Genomic DNA, 18,059 nt, shown 5'->3' on the forward strand with positions numbered 1-18,059 from the left:
GCGCCTTCGGCCGCGCGGTCCGTGTTTACACGCGCTGTCCTATTCGACAAATATTTTAATTTTCTATAAATAGTAGCCCTATCGACCTACTACGTCACAGCACGGACCCGAGGATTATTGGGCTTTTAGATCAAGACTTTACTGTATGACTATTAATAATATAACTATTTGCGGACTAAAAGTTAATCTATCGATAATTTAATTGAAACGTACCGTTTCAAAAGTACATTTTGCGAAACAAATGTGTACATGGCTCTCGCAGCTTGCGCTTGATGGTAGACAATTTTTACGTTGCACAACATCCGCAGTTTAGTCGTTAGCAGCCGCGTAACAGCTGGGAAATTAATTTAGCCTGTTGTGAATTAAACGTTCCTTGGAAATTTAGTCGAACTAATTGGTTAAAGACTTATTATACCAATTAACAAGCTTGCTCGAGGATAAACGCAGAAACTAAGATCAACAAGAACTAAAACCAGCGAAACGCACAATATTTTCTGCGCTAATGCGAAAAAGATTAACCGTGGAGGAAATGAATATTAAAGAGATCGGCTTCGGGTGAAACTGTACCCGTGAAAGAGGTAATGAGAGATCTTGCGGTTCTTAAAAGTGAAATAAACGAAGATCTTGGCCGCGATACGGTAACGACTGATTATTGAATGGCGTCGATGACGCTGTTAAAGCGCCATTCGATGGATGGATAGAATGGTTTACCCTCGTTAAAGAGCACGGTCGTGGCCCCGGCGTTGCCGCGCAAACGGTTCAAATATACTCTTAATTAGAACGGTGAATGGCCGACCGTAAAAAAAGTTGATACGTTTACCGTACCATTCAATACAGGCGCGAATTTCAGTTTGTGTTTCTACAGACGCGCGGAATTGCACGATTTCAACGCCCGAAATAACTGGCTTACAACTTCTCCCCTACGCGCAAAAATTGCCGGCTTTCGTTTTCAAGATTTCGCGTGGGTTTTAGTCTCGCGAGCAATTTAATTGATTAGCCTGTTTAACAACACCTCGAGGAGTTGATTAAGCGCTTTGAGGAAGCGCTTCATTTTAGTAATTACGGAGTGGGCAGTCTGCAGTACGTAATTTTCATAAATTCATTATGCATATCTATTTTAGAAAATGTGTATTTAAATGTCGTGCATGATTTATGGAATATCGTACGCTTTCAATAAAGTCGTGGGTTTTAATAAAATCATTGTGGATTTATATTTTAAGAGGCATTCAGATATGATTTATGGATCAATTGTGTACTTTATTATTTTGATAATTGTGGAATAAGACAGAAATATTAAAATTATTTGTGATTTATGGAAATATTGTTGGTTTTAATAAAATCATTGTGGTTTGGGGTCACAAATTTTGAGTTCTGAGTAAAATCTGCTGCAAAGAGAAATAATTCTGATGAAAGAAGTACTCCATTTTATTAAATTGTGGAATAAGAAGTCTGAAATTTCGGGAAATATTTGACTGTTATACACGATTTGTGGAGCTTCGTGGGTTTTAATAAATTCATCGTGGTTTAAGGGTACAAATCTTGAACTCTGAATAAAATTTGCAGTGTGGAGGAATAGTTTAGAATAATTTCGTCATCTGTACGTACCGAGACATCTGTAGGGCTTGACCCAACGAGATAATTTGCATTTGGTTCTTCCAGGCTTGCACCATCCACTGACCCTTACGTAGTGCGATGACTCAACAATGTTGGTGATATCTCTCTTAGGGTAAGCCTGAAAACATCGCCACGAGTTACATTACGCCTTATGTCACTTCAAAATTTTCGAGGAAAAGTGTGTACGGCAAGAACAAAAAAAAAGCGATGAAATCGATAAGACGATGCTTATCGGAACATAAACAGAACTTTACAACAGCGTTAACGGCACACGCCTTTTCCAGAAAATATCTCTCGGAGTACACAGTTTTGCAAACGTAAATATTGGTACATTTATTGCACGTCGAACGTGCGTGGTGAGCACATTTTTTGTGCAGCGATATCTTTGATAAAATGTTTCGTATCCGATCTACTTTCATCAAGATAGCGAGCTACATGTTTTAATTAATTTTCTTACTCAATCTTCCCGAGATTATAATGAATGGTTTTCCTCGCTGTTATGGCCGATTATTAAATTGTTTCGAGTACTGAGCAGTAAAAGTTTTTTCGGATAATTGTTTTTTACGAGCTGCTCTTATTTCTAATGGCGGAATAAAGATCACGCGTAATTGATCTAATTTGACTAATTGCTTCAATCAAATGACCGCTGATGCCAATGAAATTAACAGTTCCATGAACCACGGTGCACTGAAAATTCCATTATTGCCTTTTAAGCTAATTTATGATGCCCTCTGTCAACATTAATTCATTTACCACTACTACTGCTGATACTGGTTGAACACATTTAAAGAATTACTGGAACGATTAAATTGCAGACCTTTACGCTTTCATATATAAAATATTCAGCCGTAAACGATCATGCGTTTATAAAAGCCTACAAAAAATTGCAAAGAAATTACCTACAAATTCCAATAGTATTATAAAAATTAACGTCTACAAAAATAAATTTCGGTTCTCGTAAATCTAGCATTTATAGCGTTCACCCATGTCTAAAATACATTACTGACAATTTTACTCTATGCCAACAAATATGTTTTAATATGACAAATCGAGATCGTTCCTCATCCTGATTTTTATAAAATAATCCATTAAACTTGGGGCTAAAGTTCCGAAAATCGGTCAAATCCGATTTAGTTGAAATTTGGTAAATAGGTTCATTTTGCATTAGAAACATGTTTCCCAAAAAGATTTCTCGGCGACTCGAAACAAATTTTTTATCACACTAATATCATTTCCTACCTTATTAGACAATCATTACAGCGAATTCTGCCCTTTTTAATTGACAGAACACGTGTTTTAGTACGGAGCCCAAAATTGGTCGGTAAAGTAGAAAATGATAGTAATATGATAAATTTTGTTTCGAGTCGCTAAAAATCCTTTTGGAAAACATGTTTCTGATGCAAAATGGGGGTATGTGCAAAATTGTAGCACAATCCGATTTGACCAACTTTCAGAATTTCAGCCAAAGTTATAATTTGCGTAAAGATTCGTAATTCAGCAACTAGGCAGACGTTGGCAAACAACCGCTACAAATAATTATTTATATTCAAAATGTCTTTTCATAATGAAGAACAATTCTGAGCAAAATAGTTCAACCACCCTCTAGCACTCTTCACCATTAGAAATATTAAACGGTGTTCGATGGCTTTGCTATATAAATACCCTTGTAATTTTCTCATAGAAGTAAACAGTTTATCGTTTCATATTTAGCAAAAAGCAGAATAAAATCGGCTTGGGTGCCAAGGTCTACGATCGCGAGAACGATTACACCCCGGAAGAATCAATTCTCGTCGAGAGATCGTGCTCGCGGCCGCGTCTCGTTGAGCGGGAAAAAAAATCGGTTCATCGGATACATACACATACAATTTCACGTGCGCCGAGGGATATCGCGAGTTTGCGGAGGGTGTGTTGTGTAGTCGCGGCGTTAATTTCGATCGCCGCGAGCGAGCGATCCAGTGCCTTTCACCCGATAATGGCTCGCATGCATCGACGACACGCGATGCGAGTCACTTCACAGGGATCGGGGAAAACCGATCCGTGTTAGTGAATCGAAAACCACTTCTCGCCCGACTTCGCTGGCGCTCGCCGTGAAACGTTTGCGAACGCGCCGCGAAACAGAGAGCCCCCGCGTCTCTCGATCACAAGGACCCCAATTGTCCGACTTCAACGAGCTTTTTCTCCAGACAATGCGATATACTGGCTCCCGAAGACACACCCGGCGAACTTCAGATATGCTCGATGAATTTCGAGGTGCTAACGATTTATACTAGAATCGGCTAGCCGACGCAAAACGATCCGTTTTTTATGCTTTTAACGCGTGATGAAATTGAAACGATACGTTAATGTTGGGTGTGTTATGTTGATTGTAAAGTTACTTGGTTTTTATTGAGGCTTATTTCAATTTTGCCTATAGCAGGGCTGCTTAACTGGTGGCTCGTGAGCCACTCTTTCCCCTACCTTCATCTTTCGAAAAAAAGCCCCTATTGTGTACGACAGGCCGGTGTCTTTTCGAAAGCTAGGCGGGAAAGGTCACGGGGGAAAGGAGAGTCGTAGCTGTATTTCATTTTGTTACAATTTTGTGCTACTCGGCGAGCGAGCTTCATGGCATCTCAAGGGGGTACCCCCCAGTAGTGGGGAGAAGGGAGAGGGGGGATGGTGACGGAAAAGAAGTTAAGCAGTCCTGGCCTATAGTAATGGAAGAGGATAAGTCCACTGCGACTGGAGGTGACCCGATGTGATGCGTCTCCCAGCACCAGGAGTAAATGCGAACAGTAGGACCCTGGGTGATGGTGTATTGGACTTGGCGGAGGGTTCGGCCGGTAAAAAAGAAAGCCCTGGCCTATAGTATACTATTACAAAACATACGCCTTTAACCCTCGAACGGTGGGCTATTCTTCTAATTAAATACTAATAATTATTATTACTTATTAGTATTTAATTATTTCTTTAGGAAACAGTTACCAACATATTTGTTGCACTTTTCTGTTTAAAACAAGCCCACACACGACACAGTTCGGATGATATTATCTTGTTTAATCCACGATAAACTAGAACCTCGATTATCCGAACGTGTCCGAGAGAACAGTTTTACTGTACTGTGGATAGAACGAGTGAACATGATTCGAATCGTATCGCGTTTGGTCTCGTTTTAATCGGAAAAGTGTGAAGAATATGTTGGTAAAGGTGTGATAAAAAAAAACTCATTACAAACAAAAATGTTTTGTCGCTGTTTTTCACGTTATACAATCAGAAAGATATCGAGTAACAGTGTGCGTCAAACGACATTTCGGTGGCGATTTTCTCGCAAATATCGATCGGCTGCTGCATCTTGATCATTCGGGGATTAACTAATTGTAAGTGGATGAAGAAGCATCGAAGTCGAACGATCGGGGTCGTCGACACGTTAGCGTCGACGAAACGCTAACAACAGTGACGTGCAATTGCGTGCAGCGACGCGTTCGCATACTCGACTGCGGATTTTTTACGGACCGATTGCGTGGCCGTGCCCAACAGAAACGAACGAGCACGAACGGGGCTCGTGGGTGGTTTGCAATGGAAGGCGGCGGCCTTCTAATAAAAGGAACGTGTTCGCTTACCTTCTTGCAGTATTCGAGGATCTCGAGTTTGTCCGTCATGCAGCTCTTCTTGTCGGTGGAGGGGACCCAGCGGCCCTGCTCGCCCATGTGCTGCGCCAGATACACCTCGCCGGTCTCGCATAATGTCGCAACCTTCGCAAAGTGTTTTTCGCATAAAAAGAAAGTCACCCCAGCCTCGGCCTGTCACCAGATCATCCTCCCCTCCCCCCTCCTCCTCCCCCTACACCGCGAAATAAAACGCGAACGACGCGCGACCGGTGACGACGACGCACGTAGGCTGCCTACTACTTACTCGACACACGCGATAAATCTTAAAACGCCGGAGAAACTTTGCGACGCGAGCGACCTTTTCAAACACGACACGGGCTGGCTCCGCACGCCGGGACGGTCTGAATACAAAAATCCCCCCCGGGTTATCTTCGCGAACGCGGAGAGAAATGCTAGTCGCGAACCGTTCCCGGCACCTGGCACGCGAAAATCTTCGGGATTCGCAAGTCCACGGACGAGGATTTCCTCGGAAACTGCTCGCCCAACAGGTTCAACCACCTCTAAATGCCCAGCTGGAGTCTTAGACGCGACAGGCAGTTTCTTGAACGAATTGCGAGTCGAGTTCCGCCGGGATAAACTAGTTTTCTGCACACCCTTTTCAACGAAATTACTGTTTTAATGTTCGTCTGAACGATTTGCGGCCGGTCCGAGGTGTTAGTTTAAACCTCCGAGCACGAATGTGCTTGCCACATTAGGAAATATTATTTATATTCTCGAGACGTTTATGTACTTTGTAGTTTCAAGCAGCATTCAGTAGACTTTCAACAAACATGGCATGCTTTCTTTAATCTGGTTCTCAGGCTTAATACTTTGGTATGTTTTATTCTACAATACTTTGGTATTCTTCTATTTTAGAACATCATCTCTACAAGAGTAAAGATGACTACTCAGAAGGGATATCCAATAAATGTTCAAATCAAATATGACATGTTTTCCTCCAGTTTAAATTCAATTCTTTTATTCTTATATTTAACTCTTCCGCACATCTTGTTTCATAGAGAATATGAGCACATGTATTAAAACCATCGAAAAATAAAACAGTCCTCATTGTTTAAGAACTGTTTGAAAAATTGCAAGGAAAATGCACTGCGTACTGCACAAAATTAAGCGGCCGGAGACTAGGCTCATTTATGACATGTATATTTCGGCGCAAGGAAAGATAGAAAATATCGAGAACTGAACCACGGGCATGAATTGCGTTGTTTACGTTTGTCTCGAATGAAGTACCACGAGCCAGGCTCGTGTTGTTTACGTTTGGTCCGAACGTGGTACCGCGGATCAGGCTCGTGCTTAATGTTTTTGCCTAATTTCTTACCACGAGTCTCACTCGTTGTTGCAGAACAAGGAGGTTAGAGGTTCGTAAAAATGTTCGATCTTTGAACACCTGTAGCTGCATATAAAAAAATCTTACGACACTCCGACCATGCTCAATTCAAACAGTAAGGTCTCTACTTTGGTGCCTTTGAACCTTTTCTCAAATGCTCTGCTTTTTTTTATAAAACCAATTGAGAAGCTGAGATTTCCCTTTTTTCGAATTCTGGAATTTTACGGAGTTTGAAAAATTTTTTCCACGTTCGGTGTAATGTAAATTTATAAACACTTCTCAAAAATTGATCTGCGATTTTTTTCTCGCGGTTCTATTGCAATTTTAATGGAAAAATTGTGAAAAAAAATGTATACTGACGGTTTCTATTTAAATAGTCAAATTATTTTTTTTTGTGAATGGAAGGATTAGACGAACCCGTTGCTGTCAATATGGCGACATTCGTCCTCGAAAGGTTAAATTAACTCGAAAAGGACACAATGCACTCTGATAAAAATGCAAAGTACGAAACGCGTTAGAATCCACACAGGCAATTAGAGGTTGAGGAATTATTCAGATTCTCAATTATTCAGCCATACAGATTCTCAAGGGGTAGTTCTTCAAAACTTCCTCTTTTTAATGAAGTTTCATAACTAGATTCCGGATTTTATGAACCTATGACATTTTTCAGAAACTTCATACAGGTACTTCGGGGGTTGATAATTCTTAAGCCCCCTTTTTATCTCCCGGTGTAAAATGAAACTCTGAGTGGCCTGTAAAAATGTTTCTTCAATGCCAATTTCTCTAAGGTACAGTACAAAAATGTATGTTCGAAAAACTACCCCCCGGTCACATAGAAATTCTTTAAAAAAATTTTCTATTCATATAAACCCCTTCGAAACTGTAAAAATCGTTCTCGGTTCTAAGGAACTAAATAAAGAAGAAACAAAAAATTGGAAGTTCCAGAGGAGCATCCAATGGACATAATCAGAAGTTGATCGAAAGACCAACATCTGAGTACTCATTAAAACTTGTGAAACTATGCGAAACCATGAACTTTAAAGCGGTAATCAAACATTTACAGTCCCAACAACACTAGGTTTATGGGTCACTAAAAGTAACTATATATTTATTCAGATTTATTCAGAAATAAATATATTGAATCATTATTCTCCACAGATGAATCTTTATAATCTCAAGTCATTCGTCGGGTCTCGTAAATCTGGTGTTAATGGTGGAATGCGCGAACCGACGCACAAGAAACGAAATTAAACGACCCGACAACACATTCATTTGCGAGCCGGCATAACGATCCGTTTCACTTTCGTCCCTCGTAAACCAGTTACTTGGACGACCATAATCCGTCCCGAGTTAATTACATACATCTCGACATTACTCGAACATAATTTCCTGCTCCACTTTCTTCCCCTGAAAAACCAATTACGTCCACTCGAGCGGCTCTACCGTCGTTCAAATAATATCTGCTCGACGCTATTCGCTCTACTATCTTCGCGTTTCGTCGTTGAATCGGTCGCATGTTTTATGCATAAATCGGCCGCATCGAACCATTACCGACGTATTAAAAAACATCGCGTCAACGTTCCGCAAAAGCCGCGATAAAATCGAGGTCGACCGATTCGAGTCTTCGGCTCGTTACGGGTCTCTCGGACACAGAGAGAAAGAGCGAGAGAGGAGAGAAAGAAGAAAATTAACCGGAGAATCGATGCGAGCCTGGAGCCACGGGACGGAAACGATTCCGAGACTCGTCGCTATTCTATAGAGACACAAGCAGCTGCGACGTCTGCGGTGCAAAATCGCGAATGCAAAATCCCGAGACGCCCGAGGGGGGAGGAGGAGGAGGCTCGATGACATTCGCAATTCGCAAGAAAAAGGAAACGTGCATTCTCGAGTGGTACTCACCTGCGGCTCTGATCTTCCTCCAGCTGGTGCCAACTCGAGCCTCTCCGACACCGCCTGCAATGCAGAAAACCAACGGTGAAATTCAGCACGCGTGAAACGGTGTACGCGGCCGAGAGACGTCTCCTCGTGGATACTCTCTTGAAATTTTTCGCGCGTCCTTCCGTCAATCTCGTTCGAGAAAATCCGCTAAAGCTGTCTCCGTGCTTCGCCGGAAGCACGTCGAGAGACTCGCGTCTCGACACATTAAGGTCAATTTACACTACACGGCATGGACCGGCACGTAACGTCCACGGTACGAACCGGCATACCGGCACGACAGTTTATGCTTTATGTGTACACTAGGGTGGACCTTAGTTGCTCTTGTGCAAAATTTTTTTTTTAATTCATTTGATGCGACCCTTGCAATCTGTTCTACTCGGTAAAAAACTAATTCCCTCCAAATTTCAAGTCGATCGGACAAAGGGAAGACGTGTCGCAACGAGTTTGTTTATGCAAAAAATTTTAATTTTGCGAAAAATGAAAAAGTACACATTTTTTCAATCCCACTGGTCATTAAACACTATTTTAATGTAATATTCTTATTATATCAAAGCAAAAATTAAATTGTTTAATGAATTTGTTTAAGCAAAATTTTTAATATTTATTTTTTAAATATAAAATTTGATCTCACATTAATATAAGGAAAAGTGGAAAAAGACAGTTAAATACTTATAATTGAATATTTTGTTTATAGGCTTAATTATAATAAGAGTATAAATAATTTTTAAAAGTCTGTACTTAATGTTGTTTTATCAATTTTTGGGTATTTTTCCCTATAATCGGTTACAATTTGTAATATGAATTGTTTTTCTTCTTCGTTTTTGCATAACGTTAAATTATAATCTTTCATTAATTTTACTGTTCTTTCTGCAACGTCATTCACAACTTCTAATTTTGTTATAATACCTATCGCTTCGATATAATTATTATTAGTTTCCCATAGTGCTGGAACAATTAAAAGAAAATCTGAATTTATATTGAACCGTTTGAAAAAATTATTTGATTCAGATGATACGAAATGTTGTATTTCCAAATTCGCAAGATTTTTAATTTCTATAGTCGTTGTCATGTATCTCTTATAATTATTATTATTGTTTACATTTTGTAGTGCTTGCACCATCGATCTTTTTGTTTCTACTGAAACTTTTTTATCAAAAAACGATAGCGCCGCATTCTCCGGTGACAAGTACCATAAATGGTTCACAATTTTTTTTAATGCCACATCGCTTATTTCTTCGTTAACATTTTTGTAATGAATTATATTTTTGATGAATTCTAGATGTACACGTGGCGCCATAGCAGCTATTGGGGTCAAAATCCACGGCTCAATATAAATGTTAATTAGAAATACACATGTATCTCTAATGCTACTATACTCTTCCTGGTTGAGAGGAAATTCGATTCGAAAAATAAATATTTTTAAAGTGTATATTATTTTAGCCATCCACCTCGCATGGTGAAATGCGCCAGGCATTTTGAATGAAATGCCACCCAAAGGAATCCCCCCAAGAAAAATTATTGCTAATTCTAAAAGTTCTTTGTAGTCATCTCTTGGGTGACTCATTTTTGTGTAATTTTTAAAAATTTCGATTTTTTTTATATCATTAATATGTTTCAGAACGTAATCGTCGTGCGTTCCCGGGATGTAATTATTTTTATTAATTTCAGGCCAACTATTTTGAAATTTTTAAAAAAGTTGAATATTCGGGCCTGTTGGCGACCGTTTGGCGCGCTCATAGCTCTACTCCGTAATGTAATAAACCAAAATATTGACAATATTGTTGAAACTTTCAAGTAAAATTTCTTATTATACAACCAAAAGATGATATTTTTATGTTATAACAGTAACTCTTATCATTAAAACATAAAATTTGAGTTGCATGTAAAATTAAAGGGAAATTACTGAAATTTTCAAACTTCAAACCGATTGCGACACCCTTTCCTGTTGTCCAATTGAGTTCTTCTTCGGCAGAACTTATTTTTTTTTGGATCTGGAACAGATCTAGGGGGTCGCATAAAAAAAATCAGATGGTCGAAAAATAAGGTCCACCCTAGTGTACACTGCTCCGGCGACAAACCGTCAGTTGATGTAAAAACAGTCAAAATGAGCGGATCGAACAGCGACGAGGAACTATTTAGTTCTTCTCTTCTCACTCTGCTAAGACAGCGCGGTATGTATCCGTCAGTAGTCATAGGCTTATGACTTATAGACGGATGTGACTCTAAGAGTCAGTCGCCGGAACCGCACAACTGACTCGTAACGAGAATTCACTGTATCGACATGCACCGGCACGAACCGAACCGGCAAAACATTCTTCGGGATAATGTTGGTCGGTACCGGTCCGTGCAGGTCCGTACAGGTCCGTGAAGTACAAGCGTGAACGGTTCCATTTAAAGCGCATGTTTCAATGTTTTGTCGATTTGAAAAATACCCATTATTATTATAGAAGCTATTTTAACTCCACAACGAAACATTTCTTCCGACCTAGAATATTTCCCTTCTATATATTTCTTTTTCATGTTATACATACGAAAATGGTGCAATTTAATCGTACAGTACTGAAGTGTTTAGTAATTTATTAAATACGAACAAATTTAATAATGTAAAAACTATTTTGAATAATGACAGAGCAATTTTTAGTGGCGCCTTACAGTCGCCATTCGAGGGCTAAGGGTTATGTATTTGTTAAAGTTGAAAGAAGAACGTCCGCGCAGCTCTCGTTTCTTGCAATCGATAAATTTTCATTTTACACGAAGTTCTGCAGTCTCATCATGGCACATGCAATACTAGAACTTTAAATAGCAATCTGCATAAAATTAATTTGACGACTTTTAAATTTGTAAACATATGTGTGACAATTTTGTTGTGTTCATAAGGTAACGTACGAGTACGCTTTTTTTCATATTTTTGTAAAGTGAAAAATTAAATTGGGTCGCTGCTGACGTATGCAGCCCGCGGATGTTGAATGAATTTGTATATATCAGCAAAAAAATTTCAATTAAAAGGGAACGCGTGTTTTTTTTTTTTTTTTTTTTGTTTAAGTGGAATTAGCTCGAATAATGCACGAAGATGTTTTTATAAATCGATCTATAGATCGTGGAAAAAGTGATTCGTGACATCCTAAATCTGGTTATGGAAAGGAGGATTTGCATAAAAATCCGCGGGCTAGTGTATAATCAGAGCAGAGGTTGTTTGCGGCGAATCGTATGGTTTACGGCAGCGCGGCTTGATGCGAATAAGGGTTAAATAAACTAATTTGCATTAACGGATACCGCGGGCTATGGCGACTGGTTTATGGACTTAACGACTACCAGTTAAGAGGCTATTAATAAATTCGTTTTAGCTCGGTAGCCAATTACATTCGTCTTTTACGTTCATTTAATCCTTGTACGCTGTCCTGGTAATTGTGACATTAATGACCCATGCATTATAAGTTGCAATTTAATCCGCAAAACTCGTCTATATATCTCTGCGAAGAACGATACGAACAATAGAAACCCGTTCGTTTTTCGATGAAATTGTTCGATTGGTGCACAGTTTACCTACTCTTTTGTTTTTATGAAGTCGTTAAAAATGATGCACAATGCATTCTTTTTTAATGGAATTGTTTGTGAAGCCGCATACACTATTTTCGTTTATGAAATCGTTATAAATGATGCCGAACAGTTCAATTTTTTATGAAATTGTTGGAAACGATCAGTTCATTCTATTTCGCGAAATTGTTAGAAATGACACGCACACATTTCAGATAAAATAAATAAATCGAAATAAAAATTTAAAATTGCGTTTAAAGATTTTCGAGAAAAATCAGGTTAATCAGGACTGCTCGAAGGTGGTATACCCCGGTGTTCTCCAGCGGGGCTCGGCGGAATCAATTGAATCGCAGTTCAATAAATAAGTTAGCGAGAGGCAAACTGGTCGAGTATGCAACGCCGGGAACGGAGAGCTAACTAAAACGCGATTCGAGGGAAAACACAACGATGATCGCGCGGCGTGCCGGCAATTCCGGGAGCTCTTTCGTTTTCAATTTCCTCGACGGCGATTCGCCGAACGAGATCTCCGTTGACTTGCCAAAAACACAGCTCGGGCAAAACAATTAACGATCTCTCCCCCCTCCCTCCCTCTCTTTCGAGGTAAACGCCGTTCAATCCCACTTTCCCGATTTTACCGGAGTTCGGGGAGCCGTTTTAACGGTGCTCCGAACCAATCTGTCCAACTTTCGAACAACGCCGGCCGATATAACGCGAGATATTCGGCTAGAGAGAGAGAGAAGAGAGAGAGCGAGAGAGAGAGAGAGAGCAAGCTGCCTCGGAACAAGTAACACAAGGGAATTAGATTCCGGGCGTAATCGGTCGGCGAGCGTGCACGCGGCTCTATCGCTGATTTAGTCATCACGGCTCGGCTAATGACATATTAACGGGCTATTGAGCGCGGATAGAAGCCGCTCGAGATGGTACGGACAATCTGCTCGAACGGGAAAAAGCGGAAAACCTGGCCTGCGTCTTATCCGCGGAAAATTGCAGACTGGTTGCCATCGAGGAAAATGTGCTCTGACCCTTTCGACTGCCGCGATCTTTAGCTTGTATTTTTGCGTTCTGCTATGCGACCTTGACAATAGGCTTACGGAGCGCTAAAAGGGACTATTTTACATTGCTTTATAAAAATAACAAAAATGTATTCATTCGGAATTTTAACGATTTTTTAATAGATGCCCAAAGAAATAATAAACCTATTGAACAGTTCCTCACGAATACATCTCTACACCCTCAATAATCGTAAATAAAAAAATTTTAAATGAACAGAATCTAATGTATTAAATCTTTACTATTAACAGAGTCTTTATGAATATTTTGTTGGTGATCCATCTTAGAAAAATCCCGTTGCTCCGACATTTTTTGAGATTCTGCAGTAAAACAATTACTATACATTGCACAATGTATGTGCTTTCAAGTAAGGTGCTCGTTAAACAAGATAGTCTATTGGTTCTTCGGAAAAAAATTCATAGAGATCACGTTTCTTCTGGGGGTTGTTAGCCAGAGATGACTTCTGAGTGGAATTTAGGATGACTTCAGAGGAACTTAACCACCCACGATGCATTGCTTCCTGCCATCGAAATATGCTCGGTGTTCCTTCGACGATTTCATTCACGTACTCCCGTCCGCGAAAGAATGCTCCTAGTTCAAGCGATAACGTCGCGATTCCGATTCCATGATGGTCTGTCTGCATAACGTGCCATTGACCATTACTCTCCCACAGGGCCGCATCATGACGTCTGCAGGCCCTAGGCTGTATTGCGTTTGAATCATCCCCTATACCACTCTTGTCACCAATCGATTCGAAGCAGCTCCGCAAAGGCTTAACGACCATATTCTAAAATTGTATTCTGGTTAGCTATAAATAATCCTGGAGACCCTGTTCTAAAATTTTAAGAAGACTATCGCTTTTTTTTTTTGGAGTCTTAAAACATACAACTCTCCACAATTTGGAACCCGTTAACACATTTTCTTGGACCTTAAAATATTTTCATAGGCCCTGGAAATTATTTCGGGACTCCAGACGTGTCGTAGAAGCCGGGAAATGGTTTCATAAGTTTTAACGTTTTTGCGGGAGTTTTACGTGGCCTCCTAAAGTTTTCGTAGAACCTCCAAAAATATTCGCAAACCTTGTTCGTCGGCTCTTAAAATTTCTATAAAATTTGGTTACAATTTCTGCAGCCTTTGAAGTTTTCGTAGAAGCCCCAACAAAATTGAAGGTAAAATATTTTTGCAGCCCCTAAAATTTTTGTGGACCCTCAAACTTTTTTCCCCAGATCTTAAACCGTTCTCAACGACCCCTAAAATTTTTGTAGAGCGCGCAAAATATTCTCGTACACACCCTACAATTCTTTTATGGATCCCTAAACTTATTATAGCTCATGAAAGTTTTTCTGTGGACTTAAAACATTTTCACGGGCCCCCTAAAATCTTCGTAGAACTCGTAGAATATTTTCGTGAATCTTAAATATTGTTCCGCGAATCAGAAAATCCTTCTCGAACCTCCAGAAACCTCAATTGTTACAGAACAGTTTTAACATATTCACGATATATGCAGAATTTTGAAGCTTCAACGTTTGACATCGTCAGCACACATTTTTGCTTCGAATGGACGTTCACAGAGGCTTTGTGACATTTTTACAAAAGAAGAAAAGAAAAACATAAAACATTGTTAAGAGTTAAATTAGCAAGCATGTTGCACGTTAGTCCTTGTGTATCACAATTTTTTAACAATGTTTTACGTTCTCCCATCCACGTCCATCTGTAGTTTAAAAACTTAAATTTATGCAAAATATTAAGAAATATTAGATATTGAAAATATTAAAATAAAATATTAAATATTAAAATTAAAATTTATGTAAAATTTTTTAACCACTATAGGTGTTTAAAATTGTTGTGGAGCTGTACAATGGGGTAATTAAAAATAATTACAATGTTGATATGCTAATTTTTTAAACGCGAGGATAAACACCTTCAATGAGTAAAAATTCAGATCCAATTATTTTCAAAAGAACGCAGTCTACGGGAAAAGTTTATTGGAAGTTTTCGACTCGTTATTCCACGCGGTTTCATCACCTCGTCAGGTTCTCTTAATAGTTCGCTAACATCCTGCATAAATTAATTTTTGCACACACTTGTCCCCTTCGATAATAGGTCGACTTTCAGGAAGTCAAAACTCTGACTCAACTATTTCGAAAACGGTGCGACCAGGAAACAATTTCACTGGAACTTTTCGACTCGTTATTCCGCGCAGCTTCAGTCACTCTGCAGACACTCTCCATAGTTCGTCGACACCCAGTATAAATTGGCTTTTGCAAGCACTCATCTGGCCGCCGGAAACGTTTGGACGTATGTACGAAGCAAACGGCTTAGCAGCCGACTTAAGAGGCATCAAAAAATAGACGGGCGAAGGTTAAGCGTTTCTAAAGAAGCTCCGAGCCTGAAAATCTCAGAGTAACGACGCCGGTCCCTCTCCCAGCTGACGTTCAATTTCCCCGATAATCGAAATTAGCAATCCGCGTGATGGAACTTCTTTGATTCGACGGACTTCTGATATTTTTTTTTTTTCTTCTTTTTCTTGTTGCCCGGGAACAGTTTGCAAGAGAGCGCGGACTTTAAAACGACTTCATCAATTTCCTGGATTATCGAAGCACTGCCATCCGGCGGGCAAACTTTCTGCATAGATAATGTAATCTGTTAACTATCCTCGGCTAATAATGTAAGTAACCGCTTCTTTGCTGTCGATTTTCCAGAAGCAAACGAAAGAACCAATCTGCCCTCTGGGAGCGCTAAAAGTGGCTGTTTTACATTTATAAACAAGATTGTGCCTATCTAAATGTTTAGCCATTCTTAAAATTCATTAAATCATTGCTTATGGATGCGTCGTTACTCGATAATCGTAAATTAACACTAAACGTACCGACACTTCTTGTATACCTGTTCCTACCATACGTGGTCGAAATGACCCGTCCTTAAAAAGTTGTTAATACATTAAACGTAGATAATAGTCAATTTGCTGCTGAATGAATTAGTAGATGAACAACTTCCATAAAATGACGATACTTTATTCTCATATAATTTCAATTATACAAAAAATTGTACTGTGTCGTCCACCTTTGCGGTTCGGATGCATTTGCATTATCAACCAGGCACGTGCGTAATTTGATAGCGTCTCATTCAATAAGACGGCTCGTTTATTTTGAGCTGGCCGTGCCACATTGAGAATAGCCTTTCTATTATACTAATTGTTTAGGTCTAGAAGAGCAAATACCATATTATCTCGTGCGGTCAAATTGATCGGCCGCGGTGGATAGGACAAGATACATATTTTTATTTCTTGGGAAAAAAGAAATAAAACAAGAAATAAATACTGAAAAATCTTATACATAATTTAAAAAAAGTCGTAAAGATAAATAGCGATGTGATAATGTATGCACGAAATTGTACGCAGAAGTTTGAAAACGTCAATTTGACCGGCCGTGGTAGGTTTAGTGTTAAAAATATTAGAACCCGTCGTTTGGTGCCCTAAACCAGGCGGTAAAAAAGTTGGCGAATGAAAATGCACCGGTAACAACGTTCTATATTTAGTGTTACACGTTCAGCTATAAGAACTACGCATACGGAATCAATACTCTTAGCTAACCAGAGCCGACTCAACGCGTCGCGAACCCAACCCAAACAATCCGCCATCAACGAAGCGTCGCGGCGCGGGGCGTGCAAAATAGGGCAGAATTTTGAAACACGGCGATCTCGTTTCGAGGGTAGAACACCCGAGTCGAGCGATACCATCATCTACTCTTATTACTTCTCCGAGTAGAATGCTAAACGAGATCGTGACGTACACCTCGATGTAATTCGCGACAACGACGTTCACGCCGCAGAATGCGTTTGCCACACCTTGTCTGCATCGCGCGAGATGATTCAGAAGTCACCGTTCCCGAAGAACGGCACACCTGGCAGAGACTCCGTGAAAAATACTCCAAACACTATTAGCATTGTTTCGAATAGCACAATTTTTCACGAACATACAGTTTTGATTTAACTATCTTGAGCATGCGGTGAAACATTTAACCATTCTATCAATAAATTATCGATATACATTTTTCTCCCCCCCCCCCTCCCTCCCTAGTGTTTAAGACGTTAATTTATAATTACACAGCGGATTTTATGCGGTTATCACAAAAACGAGTAGGCGTAATTTAAAACAGTAAAAAAATTAGGAGAATCTAAAGACACTGTTACATTATTTTCTACCTTTTAAGCATATTAAGAAAGAAAATAAATTTCCATTTCACTAGGATAGAAAATTTTTATTTTGCGTAAATCTTGTTCTCCAAGGGAACGATTTTCAGTATGCATTTTAGGAAATCCTCGTCTACGAAAGGCTAGTCGCAGTTTTTCTTGATCTATGAGAATAAAAACTTTTAAGCATGTTAAGAAAGAAAATAAATTTCCATTTCACTAGGATAGAAAATTTTTATTTTGCGTAAATCTTGTTCTCCAAGGGAAACGATTTTCAGTATGCATTTTAGGAAATCCTCGTCTACGAAAGACTAGTCGCAATTGTTCTTGATCTATGAGAATAAAAACTTTTAAGCATATTAAGAAAGAAAATAAATTTCCATTTCACTAGGATAGAAAATTTTTATTTTGCGTAAATCTTGTTCTCCAAGGGAACGATTTTCAGTATGCATTTTAGGAAATCCTCGTCTACGAAAGGCTAGTCGCAGTTTTTCTTGATCTATGAGAATAAAAACTTTGAAGCATATTAAGAAAGAAAATAAATTTCCATTTCACCAGGATAGAAAATTTTCATTTTGCATCAATCTTGTTCTCCAAGGGAACGATTTTCAGTATGCATTTTAGGAAATCCTCGTCTACGAAAGGCTAGTCGCAGTTTTTTCTATGAGAATAAAAACTTGCATTAAGATCTACAATCTACAGATCAAAATTGTCAAATGAAATGATAAAGGAAGATCGTTTACGATTCATTTGAAAAGAGTCCA

The 18,059-nt window shown here is 39.3% G+C and overlaps 2 protein-coding genes across 4 annotated transcripts in view; one reads left to right on the forward strand and one right to left on the reverse strand.

Annotated features, from left to right (window-relative positions):
* LOC143365261 (small ribosomal subunit protein eS19) overlaps positions 1-18,059 on the forward strand; it is a 168,617-nt gene that overhangs the window by 121,450 nt on the left and 29,108 nt on the right. The window lies entirely within an intron of this gene.
* The window catches only part of Appl (amyloid-beta-like protein), a 59,860-nt gene that overhangs the window by 24,346 nt on the left and 17,455 nt on the right, over positions 1-18,059 (reverse strand). For all 3 annotated transcript variants that reach the window (XM_076805286.1, XM_076805284.1, XM_076805283.1), the window contains exons 2-4: positions 8,482-8,535; positions 5,211-5,342; positions 1,606-1,732 (exon numbers count right to left, since the gene is read on the reverse strand). In XM_076805286.1, the coding sequence (XP_076661401.1) occupies positions 1,606-1,732; positions 5,211-5,342; positions 8,482-8,535 (313 nt within the window). The remainder of the gene's footprint in view (positions 1-1,605; positions 1,733-5,210; positions 5,343-8,481; positions 8,536-18,059) is intronic.

Source organism: Halictus rubicundus, chromosome 2 (genome assembly GCF_050948215.1).
Source record: "Halictus rubicundus isolate RS-2024b chromosome 2, iyHalRubi1_principal, whole genome shotgun sequence".
NCBI classification, from domain to species: Eukaryota; Metazoa; Arthropoda; class Insecta; order Hymenoptera; family Halictidae; genus Halictus; species Halictus rubicundus.